The following is a 23,555-nucleotide window of genomic DNA, read 5'->3' as shown; positions in this document are numbered from 1 at the left end:
GAATCTACTCACCGTGCGCCTATTGCAGCAATTCCTTGAATTTTGTTCTTGCTTACCAGGATCAAGTGGGACCAGCTCTGCAAATGGTTCAGGCCACTGCCAGAACCACTCCGCGTCTTTGACCCAGGCAACGGGACCCGCTCCTCCGTCCTCCCACACTCAGAAGGGAAAGGGCACCTTCACTGATGACCTGCACCTACTGGTGGATAATTGGGCCAGGGACGCCATCGGCCTCGCCCAGGGCAGGAGGGGACCTAAAACTGGAGCTCCATCACCCCTGGGACATGATGTAGGCATTCAGCGTCATCTTTAAAAGCTGCAGATGTACACAGGTTGCAAGATTCCTGCATATTCAGTAGTAACGTCTACCCCCCACCTCCCCCAACTGTTGCAGGTCATCCCTCCAGCCAACATGGGCCGGAAATTCTCAGCGCCCGGCTTCCTCAGCACAACACTCCCCTCGTCTTCTAGCACCACGTCCACGACGTCGACTCATCTCCCCAACCCAACCAATCCCTCTGCCCCTCTGGGGCCTCGTAAAGGCTCCCTGGGTCCGGTTGCACCAGGGTTTGCATATGCCTCGGCCCCGTACAGTGCTCCTCAGTGGGCGGGACCCACGGGCACGTGCCAGGTCAGCATGCTCAACTCCACACAGTCGATAACACAGTACCAGCCACCTACAACAGCCTCAGGCTACCACATGGGAACCACAGCAGCCCCCCAGAGTTCAGTCATTCCCGGAGGGTCCAACCTGAAGCCCACGTAGCCCCGTTGTTTTCCTATTCCCCTCAGACGGAGGACAAAACAGGGCAGACAGTTTAATAAAAAAGCACTAGCTCTCCTTGCAGTCGGCTGGTAAACTGGCTGCATGTTGTGTTGCTTTTTTTATTTTTATTTCAATTTTTTTATTTTTTTTATTTCCTGTAATGGAGCTGAGCTAATGTGGTTCACGTCCTCAGGCAGAACAAAATCTGTCCGGCAATTATAGGCAGAGTGCAATACCATCCACAGCACAGAAGTCTCAAACTTAACCGGCCGTGATGACCAACAAAGATGTCTTTCGAGAGCAGGCGTCGTCATTCCCTCTTGAAGAGAAGGTAGGGTGGATTCTGGTTCCCATCCTTAATATTAAGACTTTAAGCCCTACTGGGACCCAAGGCGGTTAAACTAAAACACCACATATATTCCCACAAACACACACATACACCTGGAAAAACAATAGGGGATGTTGGTAAAGTGATCTCAGAGAGTGAGGTGGGGGGGACGTGAACAGAAAGTAGGAAATTAGAGAGGTGCACGTAGTATGTCCAAGACGGACTAGCAAAGTATGACTGGTTGAGTTGAAGAAGAAAGACGTTAGGAAGTTAGGGAGGAGTGTAATGCGTAGGTTTGCAGTATGAATACACCCCATCGCTACCTATTCAGCAAAATGCAATAATGGCAAAGAGTAGAAAAACTGTCCCTTGTAACTGTGGCCTTAATCCCCAAACACATTTAAACATTGACTTTGTACATAGATATTTCTTCACTGGATTATGATTCCATGTTTTTGCGTATTTATGTCGCTGTGAGTCTGGTGACATCGTGATTTGAGTTCTCCGTCCATCCCGGTTTATTATACAGATTTATCCTTCACGCCTGGCATGTAAACCAGTCGATCTGCCACATTGTCCTGGTGTTGACCGCCATTCACAGTGTGCAATTGTAGAGGTGATGCTGCTGAAATCTCATTCTGTTTGAGGGTTGTTTTATACTTTCTGTGTTCTGTTTTTGTATGCGTATATTTAATAAAAACAAATGTTTCTTTATGGACCTGTATTCAGCCATCAGATTTTGATGTTGTTTCACTGTTTATTATTAAAGGTGGTTAAACAGGTAGTTAAATGAATATAAAAAGTGCAATTGCAGGATTGTCGATGGTGTCCTACTCACCACGCGGGAGCCAACCTGTTGTTTTATTAAGCTCCTCTCTCCGACTGCCCGGCCCTCCGTTCTATTGTACCGTATCTGTCAATGTGAGGTAGACGCTTTAACGTAATGCTCGGCCACTTCAGCGTGATTGTGGTGTTGTGGTCGGCCGACCAGCAGGTGACTTGCAAACGCACTCTGACCTGTAAACATGAGGAACACTTTAGTGCCTTGCATCCTCACTAATGACATGTTCCAGATTCCTCTAGTCCCGTAGCTGCGCCTGTACTTCAGACAACCAGTAGACTAAACGTGGACGAGGCGCAGACACTGAAGAGAGGGGGGGGGGGGGGGTGGGGGGCAGCGGCTCGCCGTATGTGACACTAAAACAAACAAAGAGCACACTGGGTAATGTGAACGTGCGTCTGTTATTGCCACAGCTCTGTTTGTGATGGTTGTGTATTCAGCTGTGTTTTTATTTGGTCTCTGTGGATTTATCATTGAACCATTTTTATTATTACGAACCCCAAAGTCAATGCCTGACCTTATCATCACGGGGGGGTGGTGGTAGGTATCTGTGCAGGGGATTTGTGCTTGTTCAAGCTGTGAGTGAGCTGTATAAAGGGTTAAACGTCATGCTGGCTCACCTTTTAGTTCCACCACCTCACACGAGTGCCGTGCTGTCGTTGTGACTTTCGCCTGCTCGTAGATTGGATGAATAGTTAAAAGTTCTCTAGAGAAAAAATAAGTTACTGCAATGCAGAATATGCAATGTTTGAAGGGGCGGAGGGGTAATTGAAACATCTGCATGCTGATGAGGGTTATTGCGGACTTCAATGTTTTTGATATTGTTAGATATCCTTTTTCTTCTTTGCCTTCCTGAAAGTGATCAAAACGCGTTGATCTGTTCAAATGTTATTCACTAATATCAGACTATCAGGATATGGTTTCTGCATGCTAGCTTCACACGTGTTTAATCTTACAACCGACTCACGACTGGCCACTGTACAACACAAGGTCACGACAAAGCTCTTTAAAGGTCCATATGCTACGAGGCGATCATCCGTAATATCACAGACCTCTACACTTCTGTTTGAGGCTACTGACACGCAACCGTATCTGTTCAGCTCTTTATTTCTGATCCCTCCTTACTGACCTGTGATTCAGTGTCTGTTTTGTGTATGTTTTTCACATTGTACAAAATGTAAAAACAAATAAAAATAATATCAATTAAAAGTGCTTGTCATGCTTATTGAAATTACAGTAAACCAGTTTGTGCCATTTTAATTTAATATTTTCTTCTCTTCTAGGATGTTTTTGTAAAACATTATGGAATTGAAAACCTAATACACATTCTTGTATTATTGATCATGTTTCTTGGTTTCCTCTATAGAGAACCCAGCTGACTGACCTGTGTTTAATTTATATACATAAAGATTTTTTCAGCGAATCAATTGGCAGTAATTTATTGCAAAGGTAACAATGTAACACTTAAAATAAAAAAAAACTCAAGTAAAATTAAGTTGGAACGGTGTGGAACATAAGATCTCATGTGTCCAGTTTGCATTTCTTCATGTGCTGTCCTTGTCGGCGCGGACTGACTGCTTCACCTGTAACATTGAAATGGTAGATTTAGAACGGCAACATTCATCTGACGGCTTCCCGACATCTCTTGGGTGAAATCTCACCTGGTTGGGCCGGGTACTGGTTCTGATGTGGGGGTCTGCATCTTGTGGTTGCTGGGCGTGCCCCGTACCAGCCCCCTGGGGGCAGGGACGTCCAGCAGGTCGATCCCATCCAGAGAGAAATCCCAGAGCTCAGGATCATCTGCAGAAAAAGAAGCAAAAAAAAAGAAATGAAAAAGGTTGTAGCGACTGCTGATTGGTGAAGAGAGACTGGTTTCCTCACCACGATGTCAGAGTATGTTGAGCCTTCTGGTGGCGGCTAACATAACCTGCTAAATGCTCGTCCCTGCCGCTTGGCTTCCTGTGTGCAGTGCCTTCATCTTCAAGACCTGGCAGAATGGATACAGCTTCATAAACACCCCCCTTGACATGTGCTCCTACACTTTAACACTTTTATTACTCCAGCACAATAAAACCTGGCGGCAGAGTGGCAAGACAACTCGTGTTTCACACAAAAAACCCGATGACATCACTTATGGCAACACGTGAAACCCCCACCTCCAGCAGAGGCTCGTCCAGTAATCCCCCGCGTGTCCTCGCACTTGGATTGACCCGGGATCTGCTGCAGCTTCCTGCTCTCCATCTCTCTCCTGAACTTCTGCTGAAGCTCCTGCTGTCGGAGCTTTCTCAGCTGTTTGGGGTCTGTGTGCTCCAGTGACATGCCAACTTTCACTGAGTCCATGGCTGGGAAAACAGGAAACAGATTGGAGGTGATGCCCAATGAAAACACTTGATGACCCTTGAGGGTCTAAATTTGCTGCTATAAATGCAAATTGTAAAAAAGAAAAAAGGTTTTAAACACTCAAAATAGTAAAGTTTAGTGCTGTGGTTATTCAACTAGTGCTTTTACTTTCTCGTTTTAAGTTTGATTTACATGTGTGACGGCCGATGAACCGCCTGCTTATGTTGGAAGTTAAGCATTATTAAAAAAAAATACTTGATTCCAGGCACATTCCCCACCTGCACAATATAAAAGGGTTCACTTAAAGCATTTTGCACACTTAAAACGTGCAAACATCACGCTTACTTGGAGTCATTGTCGTCACTCTTCCTGTCAGCGGGCCGGCAGCATCCGGGGTGTAAACTTCTGAATAGTTCTGGATGTGGTTGAGGACTCGAGGGTCCAGCGGCATCCTCCCAGAACCCGCAGCGGATTGAAGCCTTTCCTCTTGGAGCATGCTGGAGTACCGGGCCTTCTCCACGGAGGGCTCTCTCTCGCAGCGCTTCGTCTTTGCCGGGTCTAGAGGAGGAGGAGGCTTTGTGTGGAGGACAACATTCAGAACCCCAAAAACGCTCAGAGACTAAATGTTAAAATATTATAATACTGTGGCAGACCTGTTTGGGAATGTTGTTAATGGCTATAAGGTATCCAGGATGCAGATTCCAAGAGCATTACCGAAGCATCTAAACAACACCAGAAAAACACACGCATATATTTTAGAACGATTGTATATTCAAAATGGTATTTCTTTATGTTTCATACTGAGAAGACATGAAATTCCAGTACTTGAGTGCTCTTTTCATGCCGTCTGTGACGGCTTCCTTTCTCGCCTTCTCCAGCGCGAGAGCTTTGGATTTCAGTCCTTCGCTGACCCCGTACCCGACATCCTCATGGTACGCCCCGTCCTGGAGGACAAGGACCACACACAAACTCACGTGGACAAGAAGCAGGAAATACAGAAAGGGGAATTCTAGTCTAATAATCTTGATCAGATGATTCACCATATAGATATTGTTAAATGTTCAAACCAATACAGTAAAATAAGTATCCTCCTACCTTCAGTTGCACTTTGACAAACACGCTCACTCTGACATAAAACTTCCCGTCCCGTAGATGATGTCTATAAAGTCTGCAAAATAGACGCGTTTTCTTAGTTCAACCGTCACTTGGGTTTAACAGCAGTCTTTGGTGACGAAAAAACTATGAGTCGTACCGACATCGGCTGAGAGATGGAGTGAGACCATCCATTGTACCCAAACATCTCATTGGCCAGGCCGATTACACGATGCCCTTCCACATAGCAAACCTGGAAGAGTCCATTTAAGAGTCGATGTGAAAGTGAGAGGGCTAAAAGTCAACCACATGCACGCTTTATGTTATGCTGGTTGGGAACGACCATCAATACAATGAGGGTGCACTTTTGCAGTAATTGCAGTAGGCTTGAAGTAGGTTTAACAGGAAACTGAAAAAGAGAGATAAACAAGGACGTGCCTTCTGTCCTCCGCCAGCCATTCTGCTGCTGATGTACTCTGGTCCCAGCTTCTGTCACAGAGCTTTGTTCACCGCCTCCTGCTCCTCGGCTGTGTAGGCACACTGACAACAAAGAAAAACTAAGCACACACACACACATACACATGTAGACCACGGCATAATAAAAGGGTGTAGGAGTGTCCGATTAACGAGTAAGACCCTGACCCCAAAAGGTTTTAAATGTGACCCAGTGAGTATTTTTTGGTTGAAAAGACGTTTAAAAGACGTCTATGCCCGACGTTGAAAAGACGTTGCAAAATGGTTTAAAAGTGAAAGTTGTTTCAACGTCTATTCGTAGACGTTGAAAAGACGTCTATGTTTAGACCACATTTCAACGTGATTTTTTAATACGGTAATATTTCGTCCTCTCTTGTGTGCTATATCATTATTTTAGATGTTTAAAAAGAAACTACGTCCACATTTGTAAGTTTACCACCGATATTATAAATCACGTTGAAAACGGGTCTATACGCGAAAGTTGTTTCAACGTCTACGAATAGACGTTGAAACAACTTTCACTTTTAAACCATTTTGCAACGTCTTTTCAATGTCGGGCCATAGACGTCTTTTAAACGTCTTTTCAACGTTGAAATGCTCGCTGGTTGAAATGTGGTCTAAACGTAAACGTCTTTTCAACGTCTACGAATAGACGTTGAAACAACTTTCACTTTTGAACCAATTTGCAACCTCTTTTCAACGTCGGGCCATAGACGTCTTTTAAACGTTGTTTCAACGGATAAATTGCTCGCTGGAAACTTACAAGTTACATACTTAGTCACAGTTGTCATGTTAACAGCCCTTAACAAGGACAAACACATTATTTTATTGATTTGTATTTATTATAAATATAACACTATACATATAACACTTTTCCTAATTAAAAATACAAAAATAAAATATATATTTCAGGGAAATTAACTATGGATTTAAAAGTGCAGAAACAACATTTCTGTGTTCAACAACAACAATTCTGTGTTTGTAGACCATTTTTCTGAATTATTTGAACTTCATTTTTAGATTCTGTAACAAGATGTGGCTGTGAGTCACTTGAGTTGGGATAGTATACCTGAAATCAGCTGCATCTCCCTCATCCTCACTTGATGATTCTTTGTGTAAAGGGAGTCAGAGTGCACAGAACAGCCCTCAATTGCAGATTTCTCTGGTCAATGTGTTTATTCAATTCAAATCATTTTATTTTGTTCAGCTTTGCAATCTGTAAACATGCAACATCCTGTCCCAAAACCCCCAAAATGTAAAAAACCTTCAACCGGGACAAACCTGAGGAGAAAACAGCAAGGCAGTAGGTGTGTAGAGTATGAACAATTTAAAGATGTACAGTACAACCAATTCCTACGACAGAAATGATTCTAATATTGTGGATTACTAAGCCAGGGGTAAGGCAGGATCAGTGCAGGGACAACCATCATCAGACGTAACCTCCATCAGATGCAACCACCACCCGCAGAAACCTGTGAGGAGGGAAGCACAACGGCAAAGTTGGTCATTTGGGTTTATGATGACAGTAATAAACTAATAATAATAACAGCAGCAGGTGTGTTAGAACACTCATTTATAGATGGTTTACTTATTACATTATAAACAAGATAACAATTAATCTGCAACTTATGGTATTTCTGGAGTAACATGTCCAGGTATATTACACAGTATCATGCTTTAAGCAGCAGTAACTTACAATGTGTTGGCCCTCTTGTTTACAGAGCACAACTTGTTGAATTCAGCCCTTCACCCTTGCAATCTGTATTTAGCCCCCATTGCTTTAAAAACGTATCTTCAGTGTGAAATGCAATAACATTTATGGGTACAGCAACAACCTAACGCATTAGTAACACCAAACACACGAAAAATATTCTGGGATGTTTACTTTTGGTCCAGGTCATCATGCTCCAAGCTAGCATGCTAACTAGCAAACTCCCTGCGCTAACGCTAACTAGCTTAACAAAAAGGGCCGTCTTTCCTGTATCGGGTGGGCAGCACAAGTAAAACACCCGGTTATAGTTCCATGTGTGCTTCATCCAAACACTCCCGTACTTACAGAGTAGTGGAGCCGGTAGTCGTGGTTCTATCAGCCCGTTCATGTCGCTCTGCTGCCGTAACTTCGCCTCGTCCGCTCGGAGCTCTGCAGGCGTCTAAGAACTCGCGCATGCGCGTTACAGATGTGAGCGGAGTCACGTGTTTACAAGTAATGTTTGAACCTGCCCGCATTATTATGTCTTAAACGCATCTTATTAACAGCACGCAGTCCGTAGTTTCATATTTATGACGTTTTAAGTGAAATATTAAATACGTTGAAATTACGTCTTCGCGTAGACCAAATTTCGCCGACCAGTTCATTAATTATTATGAAAATCTTAACGTTAATATCGTCTATCTTTCAACCTTACGTTACAACATGACACATTTATCAACAAATTGACGTTTTCTGGCACGTTGATGTTTCATCCCATTTTTAGCCGGTTGAAAAGACGTTGAAATGAGGTCTTAGACGTTCAGACCTCATTTCAACCCGATTTCAACCATATTTCAACGTTGAAATTACGTCTTGTGCTCACTGGGGATATTCATCCACACAGTTGATACAATATATTTATAAATTGTACACGTTTTAAAAAGAGTAAGGAGCGATGCATTACAAAATATGATCAGCCTCCTCAGTACCAGCTTGTTTTTGCAGCCAATTAACCATCGCTCATTCCGAACCCTTTCCCAGCATGCATCGGGTGAAGCAGATGTGCACCAGCTTCTGATGTTATCCCAGTTGATTTCCTGCACAGCTGAGGATCGTTCTTGAAATAGAATGAGCCAGTCGGGAGTGCATTGGGTTCGTGGCGGTGTGTTACCGAGGTGTTTCTCTGCGCCGCGGTAACACAACGAGAGCCGCCGGACGTCCCCGTTACCTGTCCGAAGCGCGTCGGTGCAGCGGAGCTCCTCTCCGCGGGCGCGTCCGACATGACTGCAGAGGTCTCCTGCCGTCACTAAAATCAACAGGCATGTGTCTTTAGTTAATGTTTCCATACCTGCAGATGTTTCTAATTTAACATAAGACATGAGACATCCCGGACGCTACTGTTCAAAGCGAAGACGCAACTTAACGTTAACGTTGTAAAGAGAAAAGCGAAGTTAAGCTAGCTTAATGCTGGCTTTGTGTCAAATGTCACGTTAGCCGAATGTCGTTGTAAATTAACGTTAGCTAATCCATTCATAGCCACGCAAACTCACCGGGTAGTTCTCAAGAAGTTCCTCAAAGTGGGTTTATTGTGTTAAAATGAGTTGAGCGGTGCGTTCGCTACATTTTAAACCAGGTTGAATGTCTTGAACTGAAGAACTTCCCGCGCGGTCACCGGAGGAGGAGTTAGTGCTGCCTTCAGGTCCAGTCGGAATATGAAGACTTCATTCTAGTGTCTACGTGTTTTCCTACTTATTATGAGCGGAATTAGTTTATGGTCAAGACACACACGGATAATTGAAAATATTTGTAAATATATAATGAGTGGTAGAAATGTACACATTTTCTTTCTATTTTTCTTCCCCATCAGTGTGTGTGGTTTTCTATTTTAGTTCATGACCTGAACGCCTCAATATGTAACATTGCTGGTAATTCGGAGTTAGGTGTCTCATGCGGATTTTTTCCTGCGTTTCAGCCTCCGCGTCCAAAAACCCGGTGAAACCAGCCCGCACGTCGTTCCGCAGAGCGCGTGTGTATTACAACACTACCCGCAGAGCGTGTAGACTCTCACCAGACTCTCACCAGATGATTAAATGACAAATCACACATCTTAATAATAGTTTTCAAGGATAATATGGTTCCAAATGTGTTAAGACTTGAAATACAGACAGTATGATTTCAAAATGAAACTTCTAGGGTAAACACAGTGACTAGTTGCACTTGGGTGTGATGGCTGACTCCTCAGAGAATGCAATATATCCATATCCAGGATTGCAACATGAAAGCCCTTTTAAAATATTCTAATTTTGGAATAGATTTAAAAGGATAATTTGCCAATTTAATATGATGCACTGCACTTTGATTTCTATTTTTCTATACGGATTACAAAAATGTAGGAATCATCCAGCATTTGATCACATGTGTGGTGCAATATATTTGTTTATTGTCAAAAGGTTAATTTGTGCAATTAGTTCAATCCACTGATGTTGCACTGCGAACATTTGGCAAAAGCAACAACCAATCACAGCATTTCATCATCACCAATAACAAAATAATGTGTCGAGATTAATTCAATACTTTTTTTTTTAAATGTTTTTCACAAACTGGCTCATGAGTGTGACTGCAGACAGTGACAGTAGAGAAGATTTTTCAATGCATGTCATATTATCATGTTATTATTTTTATTATGACATCAGTAGAAAGGATACAAATCTGACTCGCTTCAAAAATACATGGCACTATAAAATAACAATCACAGCTTACCTGACCTTTTTTTAGTTGTTTTCGAGATAATCAGTAGGATTTGTTAAATATATTACATACAACACAGATCAACGTTGGTGGAATTGTCTCCATGCGTTTAAATGTTCCTCCACCAACACCACACAAATGTGATTCTCGTAAAAGCTCCTGTAAAAGCTCCTGCAACAAAAACAAAGGCGTTTGGTGCTATTTGAAGACATGGTGTAATGGTGCACGACAGCCTACTGTGGTTAACATTTGTATTACAACAACAAAACACTACAACCTCTTTCTTTTCTGTGCTTTTGCCTCCGTGTACGATTCTAAATAATCCTTTTCAAATTCATTTAATATGGATTTGAAAAGGTGCCATACTGTATTACATAGATTACATGAAAATTCATTTTCAAATTGTAAATGGTCACTTGGTGTCTAAATGTGTTTTTTTTACTTTACATAAGATGTTTTTACAATACATTTAGATAAAAAGACTCTCAAATGAATGCATCCAAAATTGATACAATACAAAATACAATAATATACCCTTGTAAATTCATGGGGGAGGATCCCCAAAACCACATTTGCACATCCGCTTCACCAACCCACTACTTTCGTCATCAGCATCATTTAGATGTTTGAAATATGCAGCTGAGGTATGCAGGGCAGTGACATTGCATTTATGGACTAGGAGGATTCAGTAAAACATTTCATGACCCCAAGATCAAATAGACATATGCTAACTGTTCTCCTCATTTCTTAAATTTGTAATTTTATTTTTATTGTAATCATAGAAATATTGCCTTCATTTGCACTGTCCTTACGCACCTTTCCACACGTTCTCACTTATAATAAACTGCTCAATGAGTCATGTGCACAGAAAGAAATACTTCCCCTCAGTGTATATTTGGAGTACAGCCTCTAGTGTAAATGTTCACCTCGTTGATAGAAGCTCCGTGCATGTGAGTGTCAGGATTTGGTGTTTTGCTCATTTCTTTCCACTTAAATCCCATGTGCTGAAGGGTCAACTGAAATGTAGGCCAGACATGGGCCTCAGTTCTAATTGAAAGTTTTTTATACCAGTGGAATTTCTCACGAGACCCAGTTTATCACGGCCCATCAAAAACTGGGATTATCGGTGAGATGCACGAGCCTGCGTTGACAGATGGCAGAAGAAGACACCCACCCCGTTAAATGGCAAAGATTGGGGTCATTGCTGAATAACATGGGTCATCATTCAGTTCGTCGTGCACATCATACCGTCAAATGCACAAGAAGGCAAACAAAACGGGTCTACACGTGCCAGGAAGTGTGACAAGATTCATTACCACTGTGTTTCAGTCCTGAATCCCAGTGATTCCCCTGCTTCACATTTAAGCTTCAACCACAATGCGCGTCTGCGCGCTGCAAAGAAAACAAACAAGAGTGCTCTTGTTTGTTTTCCCGCGCTCAGGTTCGCTTTGCATCTCGTCAAAACAAAGCGGGGGCGAGCCATTGAGCGAGAGGGGGAGGGAGGGAGAGTGAGAGAGAGAGAGAGAGAGCGGCGCATGCTTCATGAATGAGTCCCCCTCCACCGCTCAGCAGGTCGGATCCGTCTGCACCCCGATGACCCCTTTGGGTGCGCAGACCTGCGGGCAAACAGTAGAGGAGCCAGCGGCTGCTGAGCCGGGACCGTAAACATTTTTTCATCCCATTCAGGAACAACGCGAACAGGAGCGGGCACGGTGAGTGCGCGCTGCGGCCGGCGGGCGGGCGGATGAACAGGACACAACGACAACTTTGTGGCCATTATTGTGCGGGTCTGTTTTTTTCGTCCAAACGGGGGACTTTGTGGCGCGTCCCGTGTGTACGGCGGGGACACGCCGCGTCGTCCGCTTCGGCTCGTTCTCGCGTCCACGCGGGTGGACAGTGTGGAGAACGCTTCACGTAAGCACGGCGGCGCTGAAACGTTCCTCCGCGCGGGACGAACGCGCGCTGTTGATCGCGCGTCCGGCCGGTTGATTGGGCGAACGGACGCGGCGGTGATCGGGCGGTGGGATGTCTGACGGGCCGGAAACGCAACGCGGAGACAGGGATCAATCCAGTGTGGCATCGACCTGACTGAGATCGCTCCCAAAAAGAAACCGGAGGGGGGGTGAACAGATGCTGGAATGCCCAGACTGGCGTGGCCCGGCATGCTGGGTAGACCGTGTGTGCGTGTGCGTGTGTGTGTGTGTGTGTGTGTGTGTGTGTGTGTGTGTGCGTGTGTGATCTGTGGCCTCTCGGCGTCGCGCGTGATCTCACTCTTCAGAGACGGCGGGCCGACCACCCTGGAAACACACCACTCGTGAGTTGTGTCACGTGTGTGTGTGTGTGTGTGTGCGTGGTGGGCGGTGGACAAGGGGGACTCGTGGTGTTGTGTCTTTGTCTGTGGAGCGACAGCCCAGACTGCTGATCCCTCCTCCGGCCGCGGGGCGGCGCTGCGCCCGGTGCGCTTCTGCGGGGAGACACCCAAACAGACCGGTCATACCGTACTGTACTACCATGTTGCCTCCGTGACTTGCACGGGAATAATTCACGCGCACACACTCTCTCTCTCTCCTAGGGCTAACGTGCATGCACGCACATGCATTCCCCCCCCCCCCTCTCTCCCTCCCTCTGATACAAGGTGTGTGTTATTGTGTCGCTGTCGGGGCGTAGCTTGAGCTCCGATTACAAAACACTCTTACGTGGTGTTGAAATAACTGAATGGGGAAACAGAACCCAGATGTCACATTATATCTTCCTTTCATGGTAACTTCCCCCCCGCGTCCCCATTTGTTTTTGTCCGTGTTCCTTGTTTCATTCATTGTCTCTTAAGAAAGTGGCGGTGAGAGTACGAATGACTCGCTGGTGCATCTGCACAGCAACTGGATCACCTCATGAGCCCTTTTGTGAGGAGACGATCGCATTCAGTCCAACTGGATTTCTAATCTGTCCGTGATGATCTCCGCCCCTTGTGTGCAGATGCTGGACGGACTGCGGCGGAGGCACGCCTCCCGGCCCTCCACCCGACCCCTGACCCGACCCCTGTCCCTCAACTTCAGCACCTTCTCCGCCCCTCCCCCGAGCCCGGACATGGACAGCAGCAGCAGCGAGCATCCGATCAGGAGGTGAGGGTCGGTTTCTGGGATTACATGTCACAACGCACAGAACCCTGGCAATTAATTTAATAGTAAATTTGTAAGAAAAAAAACAAAACTTTCTTCTTCCCAAAATGTGTCTTTAATGGGTTCAGCTTTGCTTGCATCACGTGTTGAACAAATGAAAGTCTTGGTTTTATGTTTGTATGATGTGCATCTCAGCAGTTTGTAGACTTGCTCTCCGTGTTTTGTGTGTCAGTGTGTATGTGGGCGTTGTAAAGGGTCTGTTGTTTCCTGCCCTGCTGTCAGTTTGTGTACTGCGTGGGTTTTGAATTCCTCATTTTCATTTTTTTCATTTTTTTTGAAGGGGCAGATTTTCATCAGTGCAGTAGTGTTTATTTTCATTTTTACACTCACTACACAGTCCTGAGGTGCGTTGGCACTTAGGGGGAAGTTTCTCTCACAGAGAGCTGGTCTGACAAATTGACCAGGATGTGCAGTTATATTTATCAGTATACAAGTTATATAAGCCGATTTATTGAGGTTTTGTTTCCATTACATAGTTTGTTCACCAGAGAGCCCCGACACATTCACTGTTTATTATTATTATTATTATTCGCATGTACAGTACTGTAAAAATGTATTTGCCCCCTTCCTGCTTTCTTTTTTTAAAATATTTGTCACATTTAAATAAATGTTTGAGAAATACATTTTGTATTACACAAACTAAATAGAAAATGTAGCTTTTAAATTATGATTTAATTATTTTAAGGGACAAAAGATATCTAAACCTACTTGACCTTATATAAAAAAAGTCATTGCCTCCCAGCTGTAATAACTGGTTGTGCAAAGCAGCCCCAGACTTACTATTAACCAACTATTGGTAGGATGTGTTGTGTGTGTGCGCTGTGGCTTTCTCCTTGTAACTCTTCTGTGTTTGTCCCAGCGTCTTCCTTGTTGTCGAGCTACAGACTCTGACCCGAGGCCTGTGAGGCCCGCTGTTCTTCACATATTGTTGTGAATGAGTCATCGACACTCTCTTTGATTGGGTTGGGCAGGCCGGCCCCTCCTGGGAAGGTTCACCACTGTTCCCAGTCGTCTTCATGAGTGGATAATGGCTCTCTGGTCCAAAAGTTTGAAAGACACTCATTTTACTTATTTACTTGTTTTACAGATGGTTTAAATTGTCAATATAGTCAATATTTAGTCAATATTTCAAAGAAGTTGATAAAAAAAGTATTGATAAAAATTGTAGAAACTGGACATTTACAATGTCAAATATCAAGACCTTTCCCAGCTGCAGCTGTGTGGCTTTGGTCTTACACGTTAAAATGGAAGAGCAGGAAAACCTTCCTCATTGTCCTGCATTGTGTCACTACTTCCTATCCCTGTTATTGTTGTTGTTGTCAATGCTGTTGTTGTCAATGGACAACTTCCTCCTCTGCGTCCCCCCCGCCACCCCCCAGCCGGGTTAACCCGCCGCCCCACTGGCATCTGTGCCCTGCATAACTATTTGTTTGCATCAATGGCTGTTTTGTGCCATCAATGCGTGTGCTTATTGTTTCCTCCCCGGCGGAGCAGCGGCCCACCTCTCGGCTTGGCTCCACCCATGCTGCTCTTAACGCGCTGCCCCTCTCTCGCCGCGCACCACTCTGTCCTACTTCTCTCCCCCTCTTGTCGGCGGCCGGCCTTTCCTTTCCTTTCCTCCTCCCCTCTATCCTGCTCTCAGACTCACGATCCCCCTCCAGCCGTCTCCTCTGGCTTCTTCTCTGTATGTCAACTCTCAGGCTGACCTTCTTTCCACGCTGGCCACTACTTAGTGCACGCTCTCTTGTTTCTCTCCTCCATATCTCCCTCCATGAGGACTTTGCACCGGCTGAAGTTGATGAGCTCCCCGAGCCTTAGCGACCTGGGGAAGAGCGAGAAAGGTTCCCCAGAGGACCGAGGAGAGAAGCAGAAGAGGGCCGGAGCCAACGCCACCTGGAACACGTACGTCGAATGCAATAAAGGAAGAAAGAAACGCTGCGGCTAAAATGCATTCTGAACGTCATGGAGACACGGCTCTGTGCGTGTGGTGTGTTGCAGTATCCACAACGCTGTCATAGCCGTCTTCCAGAAGAAAGGTTTGGCAGATAACGAACTCTACGTCCTCAACGAAAGTGTCCGGTAGGTTTAAACAGAAACAACAGCCTTGTTCAGTGTGTATCGTTGAAATGACTGCGTGTCATTTGGGGCCATAATTTGTATAATTACTGTTCTGTCGTGCGTTTGCTGACTGACCGTTTTCATGTGAATAAGCCGTTGGCCTTGTGAGTTACTGTACGCCGTTCTGCCAGATGCCTCGTTCTCTTTCTGAACCACTTCCATCCCATCAGCCTCCATTACAGACCAATGAAAATACTTTCACGTACAGAAAAGCCACAAGGTCGACACACATTTCTTCAACTACACAGAAAGATATCAGATTATAATGCAGGAAAACAGCGTGCTCCTTTGGTTGTATTTAATGCAATTACACACGTTACACAGTTGCATTTAATACAGTCCATCTTGTGATTATGATTGTTGTGTTTGAGTCGTGAAGTGAAGCCACACATTTGTTTCCCCAGGCATCTGTTAAAGACTGAGCTGGGATTTTTCTTCACAGAGTACCTTCAGGTACAACTCCTTCATTATTGAAACCCAATTTGGATCAGTTAAAGCAGTACCGTCACCGATATTAATGTCCAATGGCATCTTCTCAATGTGTCTCACAGAATCAGCTGATGACAAAAGGCATGGTCATCCTTCGGGACAAAATAAGGTTTTACGAAGGTAATTGCGACTCCACTCAAGTTGTCTGAAATCGTGTTTTTGTGTTCCGGTGCCGGTGAGTTAAGCTCAAACAAACTGCTTGTTCCTGTGTGATCGACGCAGGTCAGAAGTTACTCGACTCCCTGGCAGAGACCTGGGACTTCTTCTTCTGTGACGTCCTCTCGATGCTGCAGGCCATATTCCATCCGGTTCAGGTACACAAACATCTCAAGAGTCGGCTGTTTGGGTTTTCCGCCTTTATGTATTTAACCGTGGCCTTTTTCCATGTGCTTGATGTGTGCAGGGTAAGGAACCCTCCGTCCGACAGCTGTCTCTGCTTCACTTCAGGAACACCATAGTCCTGAGTGTGAAGTTAGAGGACGCCCTGACTCGACCTCGGGCTCGCGTGCCTCCTTCTGTTACGCAGATGCTGCTCATTCTACAGGTTTCTCCACTCTCCGTTTTCCTGCTCTTTCTGTTCCCAACAAGTACAGATCACGTTTTGGAACTTTGCACACAGGGTCAACCACTATCACAGATAATAATTTCCAGATAAAATCTAAAGTCTCGACCTAAATACCTCAGGCTGAATGGCTTATGGCTTCACACTGAGGGCGTTAGGTCTGAACGGATACCGTAATTTAATAAACACGTTTTCCAGTAATTCATTAAAAATTAATTTCATTTGTTATTAACATCTAATCAATAACATAAAATAAATATATCCCCCCCAACAAAATCCTTGTACATGCACAGTTCTATTATTGTTAATTTCTATTGTTTATTTTAGTCATTGAAAACAATGTTATTGCACTAAATTCTTAGAAGTAGAAATTTCCATTACATAAATCCCATATTGTAATTTATATTTTTTTCTCATGAGCTTGATTGCGGGGGACAACTTCAGTTTAGACCCACAGAGACAATCCATGGTGTGGCTCTGATGTCCTTGTCTTTTTTTAGGGTGTCCATGAGTCGCGCGGGGTGAACGAGGACTACCTGCGGCTCGAGGCCCTGATTCAGAAGGTGGTCTCGCCCTACCTGGGCACGCACGGGCTTTACTCTGAAGATGGTGCTGAGACCCACTGCTGTGTTCTGGGTAAGACCGCGAAGCCGAAAGCAGAGCAATAATCATGCGTTTGTGTATTTGAATAAATAAAACGACTTTACCTACTTCTTTTTCTCCCCCCCCGTCTTTCAGAGAAGCGTTTGCCGCTGGGCTGGTCCAAGTCCGCGGATCAGCCGTCTAAAAACCCTGTGGTGCGATCCAAGAGCTACAATATCCCTCTGCTGCTGACCCCTGTGGCCGAGTACGACCCGGATGCCGGCTCTGTTGGCAGTGGAGGAATTCGCCGACACTCGGCCTGTGAGATCATAACGTGCCTGGAAGAACAAGGACTGGCCTACACTGACTTGGCCTCAGGATCCGAGCCGTCCGGCCCCTCCTCCAACAGGCTGCGTGTGGGCTCTCACTTTAATGGTACGACCCGGATTAAGATGTCTGAAAATACTGAAATCATAATAATCCTCATAAATACCCTGTCATACATAGTTATGGTACGAGTCGTGGCTTTACCTTCTTCTTCTTTTTCGTTCCTCAGGAGCTCTGCACGGCACTGAGGCCACAACAACAATGACTAATCTCAGTAAGGGGGCATCCTCCTCGCCGCCCAGTGAATCATCCAGCCCTGAAACCATAATTGTGCTGGAGTCTGCAGACTCCAGCTCGGATGGCATATTTATTGATTTTCCCCCTCACTCTCCAGAGGCTACGGAGTACTGCCGCGAGAGCAGACAGAGCACAGTGTAGCTGTGGTGGCCTTTTTTGAAGTGCAGAATATTAAAAATACTACAGCTACATTTCGTCAAATTTGGTACCATTTTCTTTTCTTACAAGTCTATTCCAAGTGCTTTCATTGATGAGTGGAAACCTCGCAGCTCTAAAAATCAATTTCTTTTAGATAATATGCATTGGTCCAACAATATACGGAAAGGAAATCCTAGTGGAATTATTATTAAGTATGGAATGTTTTACCAGGTTCACAACTCAAAAATGTGATTTTATCCAAGTTTTATATTTTGAGCTTTTAAATGTTTTCATTAACCGGAATAAGTCTGATTATGATTAAGGGGAAAAATATATTTTCCTCTTATTGACAAAATAATTCTTTGGAAATAGCAAAATCAACAATGAATTGATCCCATGTTTTTTTTTTTTGGCTGAAACGTGATTTATTTTGCCACCACCTCCGTTTTCCCCCTAAATCTAATCTCGTATCCAACACCTGCCACACATGTTTCTTCATTTGGAGACACACAGCTAATATAGTCTATTTGGAATCAATCCCACATTCACATTGCTGCTACCGTAAATACTCACCAGATAATCAAATGCTGTAAATAGTCCCGAACAAATGCACTATTCACTGCTGTTGTGTGTGCTAAAAACTACAGTACCAAAGACTTATTTTGCTTCCTTTCATTTGTAACGACTAGTTTGGAACCCAATTTCACAGATGTATTTCGTTAGTGGAAATGATCGAGTTTCACAAACACGTTGGGGAACTCCGAAAGTATCGAGTCATGGAAAAATACATTGGTGGTTTTGATCTTTTTCATGACATTTGTTGACAATATCTAAATTATCCAATAATAGTATCCTTTAATCCATTCATCCAAAATCAGAGTTATGAGGTTTCCAAACAGCATCCGTTTCTTACCTCTACTGAGAAGATGGCTGTTAGCAGCCCCCATTTAACTGGAAAAATGACATGTGACAATGTACAATATTTATCATGGATTTGTTTTATATTTTGTAGCTTATAACAATTTTATATTTGTGTGTTTTTGTTGTTGTCTGACTCTTGGCAGTAACGCACTACTGAGGTCTTCTGCTCTCTCTTTTGTGCGATATCTTATGAAAATGTGGACCGTTGAATTGTTTTTTTAAATTTGTGAGCAGGTGTCATAGAGATTAAATGCAAACATCTGTTCTTAAAGCAAGCATCAGTGTGGCAGCATTTACTTCTCTGTATTCGCTCTTTACAGCAGGACTTTGAGGAATGACTATGTTTATTGTTTACATTTGATAAAGACGTGAACATTTTGACTGAATGTCGTCTCACACACTGTATTTTGCTCCACCTTGGAAATAAAATGCATTGTTGGCTTTTAGGACAGCTAGATGGTGTAAAGTGAGCTTTTACCTTTACATGAATTGAAATTTTAATAAGGGCATTTTAAATGAATCTTTTTCAAACAATGTTTTACCTCAAGCGTTTTGTACTTTTCTTTTTTGACAATCTATAATGTCTATGGAATTGTACTTTGTATTAATTTGTTATACCAGCCCAGTAAAAGCTAAATAAATTTGAATAGTATTTGAAAGAATGGGTTATCTCCTATTTCTAAATATTAATTAATTTTAAATCCAGCACTTTCTCTGATTGAAGTTTATTTTTGTATGTATGAGTAGCCACACAGACGTCTGGTGTGGTTGGTCAGTACGACTCGGTGATCGCAGCCAATCTCAGTTTTTGCATTTCAGCATTTAAGTCAAGCTCAATTCTGCCACCTATAATTTGCAGACAGTATTCTAGAAATACAAATACCCCCAAATGTACCTGATAATCAAAAGTTCTTTTCATGGGCTTAGTTGGGGGTTTGCTGTCTAGTCTTGATTTAAGAGTTAGGTAAGGGGGGACCGGATCTGCCAAGCAGGCAGACATGAGTCTGACAGGATGGGGAGTCAGTTTATGTCCTGGCTGAGGAATGTAAGGTCTGCGTGTCAACTAGAAGATTTACCAGCCAAAGGGGGGTTAGAGACACACCAACACTATTCAACATACACACTCTGTTTACGATGTTTACGTTAAGTCAGGAGTCTGGACATTGGATGTGACCGGATCTTAGATGCGGGAGGTGGAAGGTCCTCCTCTACGCCAGTTTAGGGCCAATAGAAATATTTCCTTCTCTGTCTTTCAAGGGTTATAAAACATGAGGTTCTTGCTGATGTTGTGCCAATAGTAATAGTGTGTGCATCTCTTCTACAAGGCCACCAGACATCCAGGCGACCTGAAATCGGACTAAGTATCTCTTTCTTTAAACCAAGCTAGTCTGCTAAATTTGTTGTTGATTCTAGTGTCTTAAGTTAATTTGATTGCTGATTTGCTTTAGTTTTCGTCGTCTCACGACCAGTCCTCTTTGTTTGAAGTTATATTGGTTGCTAGTTTGCTCAAGCTCTTTCAGTCTTTTAGTGCCAGTTTGTATTCTAGATTCTACTATTAAGTTAACTGCCAGTGTGCCCTCCTAACTCTGCTAGGTTTTGACCTGATCTAAGTCTGTTTTGCCTTGTCTTCTGAAGCAAACAAGACTTGAATCCTTAAACTCTCATTTTGTCAAAACACCACATGGTGATTGTTCACTGATTAGGGTATCAAGCTATTGGTGTTTTGCATTTTGAGGAGTTTCTGTCGAGGCCAATCGACCTTTTGTCTCCTAAACGACGGGGGAGCGGCCAGCGCAGCCGCAGCCGACTTCCACTAACGAGGGAGTATTTAACTAGAAATCGTGGGAAGCGTTAGCTTCAGCGTTTGCGTATCCTCGCAGCACGAAGAAGAGCAGAACAAAGACAAAGGAGTCTTTCGTGGGAGTCAAGACGAGCAGAACAAAGACAAAGGAGTCTTTCGTGGGAGTCAAGACGAGCAGAACAAAGACAAAGGAGTCTTTCGTGGGAGTCAAGACGAGCAGAACAAAGACAAAGGAGTCTTTCGTGGGAGTCAAGACGAGCAGAACAAAGACAAAGGAGTCTTTCGTGGGAGTCAAGACGAGCAGAACAAAGACAAGGGAGTCTTTCGTGGCAGTCTTCGGGGCGACTGAATGCGGCGCCTTCTTCTGCTATTCTTAATAATGTGTTTGACCCCTTTACCCGTACCTGTTCCCGCAGATACTACAGGCCTCGGGCTAGATCTACTCTCTATCGTAACCTCTCGTCTCTCTCCTATCCCACCCGCTCCACACATGTCCAGCACCTCGTCACAGGAGGTCTCTGGAACTGCCAGTCAGCGACTCGCAAGGCTGACTTCATCTCCGGCTTCGCTATCCAGCAGTCACTCGACTTCCTCGCTCTGACCGAGACCTGGATCACACCTGAGAACACATCCACCCCAGCCGCTCTCTCCTCCGCCTTCTCCTTCAGCCACACTCCCAGGCCCACTGGTAGGGGTGGTGGCACAGGTCTACTCATTTCACCCAAATGGAGCTTTTCTCTCTACCCTCTACCACCATCCACCCCATTGTCCTTTGAATTCCATGCTGTAACAATCACTCACCCGGTACAATTAACCATCGTTGTCCTCTACCCTCCGCCAGGCTCCTTAGGTCAATTCTTGGAAGAACTGGACATTCTCCTGTCTAATTTCCCCGAAAATGGACCTCCGCTCATCCTCCTGGGTGACTTCAACATCCAGACAGAGAAGTCATCTGACCTCTTACACCTACTTTCTTCCTTTGCTCTGTCACTCAGTCCCTCTCCTCCTACTCACAAAGCCGGCAATCACCTTGACTACATCTTTACTAGAAACTGCTCTACCACTAACCTCTCTGTAACTCCACTTCATGTGTCTGATCACTTCTTCATCTCTTACTCCCTTCCACTCTCTATAACTAACAAACCTCCCTCATTGACTAACTCTATACCGGCTCGTCGCAATATTCGCTCCCTCTCTCCCTCCTCGCTGGCATCCTCTGTTCTATCAGCTCTCCCTTCAACTGAATCCTTCTCACTCTTGCATCCGAACGCTGCTGCAGAGACTCTCCTCTCAACTCTTTCCTCCTCTCTAGACTCTCTCTGCCCTCTTACGACACGACGGACTGGCAAATCCCCTCCGGCTCCGTGGCTGTCTCAACCGGTCCGTGCCATGAGAGCCACCATGCGAGCGTCGGAAAGGAGATGGCGTAAATATAAACGACCTGACGACCTGCTTGAATTTCAATCTCTCCTCTCCTCGTTTTCTGCTTCTATCTCTGCTGCCAAAAGCTCTTTCTACCAATCCAAAATCGAATCTTCATTCTCTAACCCCAAAAAACTCTTCTCGATCTTCTCCAATCTCCTCGAACCCCCTACCCCTCCTCCCCCCTCCACCCTTCTTCCGGGAGACTTTGTCAACTACTTCACCAAGAAAATAGCTGACATACGCTCCTCCTTCTCAAACCCACCTCCTACTTCTCGCGCCACACCGACCTCACCTCCTTTGCCCTCACTTCCCTCTTTCACCGCCCTCTCTCCTAACCAAATACTTACCCTAGTAACCTCTGCCCGTCCGACCACCTGCCCTCTTGACCCCATTCCATCACATCTTCTACAATCTATCGCACCTGACCTTCTTCCGTTCCTCACCTGTCTCATCAACAACGCTCTGATATCTGGCTGTTTTCCCAATTCTCTGAAGGAGGCAAGAGTCAACCCCCTCCTGAAGAAACCTACCCTCAACCCTTCTGAAGAAAACAACTACAGACCGGTCTCTCTTCTTCCCTTTTTTTCCAAAACCCTTGAACGTGCTATCTTTAATCAACTCTCCTCTTATCTCCACTGTAACAATCTCCTTGACCGTGCTGGGTCCCCTCCCGTTTTCGCTTTACACCAACTCTCTTGGCGCTGTCATTCGCTCGCATGGCTTCTCTTACCACAGCTATGCCGATGACACCCAACTAATTCTCTCCTTCCCTCACTCGGACACCCAGGTGGCGGCTCGGATCTCTGCCTGTCTAACTGACATCTCTCAGTGGATGTCCGCCCACCATCTGAAAATCAACCCCGACAAGACTGAACTACTTCTCTTTCCCGGAAAAGATTCGCTTACCCAGGACCTGACAGTCAACTTTGGGAACTCCGTACTAACGCCCACTTTGACCGCTAAGAACCTCGGCGTCACACTCGACAGCCAACTCTCCCTGACTCCCAACATCACCGCGACAACGCGACCCTGTAGATACACGCTCTACATCAGGAGAATACGTCCCCTTCTCACTCAGAAGGCAGCGCAGGTACTGATTCAGGCTCTTGTCATCTCCCTCCTGGACTACTGCAACTCCCTCCTGGCAGGTCTCCCTGCCACCGCCATTCGACCTCTGCAGCTCATTCAGAATGCAGCAGCTCGGCTGGTCTTCAACCTTCCGAAATTCTCCCACACTACTCCACTCCTCCGCTCTCTTCACTGGCTACCGGTGGCCGCCCGCATCCAGTTCAAAACACTGGTGCTCACGTACCATGCTGTGAATGGATCGGGTCCAGCTTACATCCAGGACATGGTCAAACCCTACATCCCAACCCGCACTCTCCGCTCTGCATCTGCAAAACTACTCGTCCCTCCCTGACTGAGAGCAAAACACTCGAC

At 44.9% G+C, this 23,555-nt stretch overlaps 3 protein-coding genes and 1 pseudogene across 9 annotated transcripts in view; 3 read left to right on the top strand and 1 right to left on the bottom strand.

Annotated features, from left to right (window-relative positions):
- The window catches only part of LOC120812437 (serine/threonine-protein kinase WNK1-like), a 51,286-nt gene extending 48,142 nt beyond the window's left edge, over positions 1-3,144 (top strand). For both annotated transcript variants that reach the window (XM_040168376.2, XM_040168374.2), the window contains 2 exons: positions 60-289; positions 395-3,144. In XM_040168376.2, coding sequence (XP_040024310.2) covers positions 60-289; positions 395-766 — 602 coding nt within the window. In that variant the 3' untranslated portion in view covers positions 767-3,144. The remainder of the gene's footprint in view (positions 1-59; positions 290-394) is intronic.
- A 201-nt stretch (positions 3,145-3,345) lies between these two features.
- LOC120812439 (DNA repair protein RAD52 homolog) lies at positions 3,346-9,221 on the bottom strand (annotated as a pseudogene). Its single transcript, XR_013454979.1, has 12 exons — positions 9,082-9,221; positions 8,760-8,837; positions 5,806-5,907; positions 5,528-5,620; positions 5,371-5,443; positions 5,101-5,219; positions 4,929-4,997; positions 4,621-4,849; positions 4,092-4,277; positions 3,863-3,922; positions 3,597-3,735; positions 3,346-3,518 (listed from the first exon to the last, which is right to left on the bottom strand). The product of XR_013454979.1 is annotated as a DNA repair protein RAD52 homolog (transcript).
- The window catches only part of LOC120812574 (transmembrane protein 60-like), a 29,730-nt gene continuing 13,409 nt past the window's right edge, over positions 7,235-23,555 (top strand). The window contains exon 1 of one of the 2 annotated variants that reach the window (XM_078097664.1): positions 7,235-7,344. The gene's annotated coding sequence lies outside the window, so the exon portion shown is untranslated. The remainder of the gene's footprint in view (positions 7,345-23,555) is intronic. The other variant, XM_078097665.1, reaches the window with a different exon arrangement.
- Positions 11,759-19,548, top strand: LOC120812751 (proline-rich protein 5-like). 4 transcript variants are annotated; one of them, XM_040168934.2, is made up of 11 exons: positions 11,759-11,991; positions 13,253-13,398; positions 15,232-15,357; positions 15,454-15,534; positions 15,978-16,026; positions 16,125-16,182; positions 16,285-16,376; positions 16,466-16,606; positions 17,125-17,260; positions 17,363-17,641; positions 17,763-19,548. In XM_040168934.2, the coding sequence occupies exons 2-11, from the start codon at positions 13,253-13,255 to the stop codon at positions 17,969-17,971; spliced, it is 1,317 nt and encodes a 438-aa protein (XP_040024868.1). In that variant the 5' UTR covers positions 11,759-11,991; the 3' UTR covers positions 17,972-19,548. The 4 variants fall into 4 exon arrangements, with proteins under 4 accessions (XP_040024868.1, XP_077953789.1, XP_040024869.1 ...); XM_078097663.1 differs by lacking the exon at positions 11,759-11,991 and adding an exon at positions 12,175-12,193; XM_040168935.2 differs by lacking the exon at positions 11,759-11,991 and adding an exon at positions 12,482-12,593.

This window comes from Gasterosteus aculeatus, chromosome Y (assembly GCF_964276395.1).
Source record: "Gasterosteus aculeatus chromosome Y, fGasAcu3.hap1.1, whole genome shotgun sequence".
In the NCBI taxonomy this organism is placed as follows: domain Eukaryota; kingdom Metazoa; phylum Chordata; class Actinopteri; order Perciformes; family Gasterosteidae; genus Gasterosteus; species Gasterosteus aculeatus.
The sequence above is the reverse complement of the archived record's forward strand: the minus strand, read 5'-3'. Positions and strand labels throughout refer to the sequence as shown.

Coding starts and splice junctions, on each gene's coding strand:
- LOC120812751 (XM_040168932.2), top strand. CDS start 12,995: ATGGGGAAACAGAACCCAGATGTCACATTATATCTTCCTTTCATG. Junction 16,027..16,124: donor TCTTCACAGAGTACCTTCAG/GTACAACTCCTT, acceptor TGTGTCTCACAG/AATCAGCTGATGACAAAAGG. Junction 16,377..16,465: donor CCATATTCCATCCGGTTCAG/GTACACAAACAT, acceptor TGATGTGTGCAG/GGTAAGGAACCCTCCGTCCG.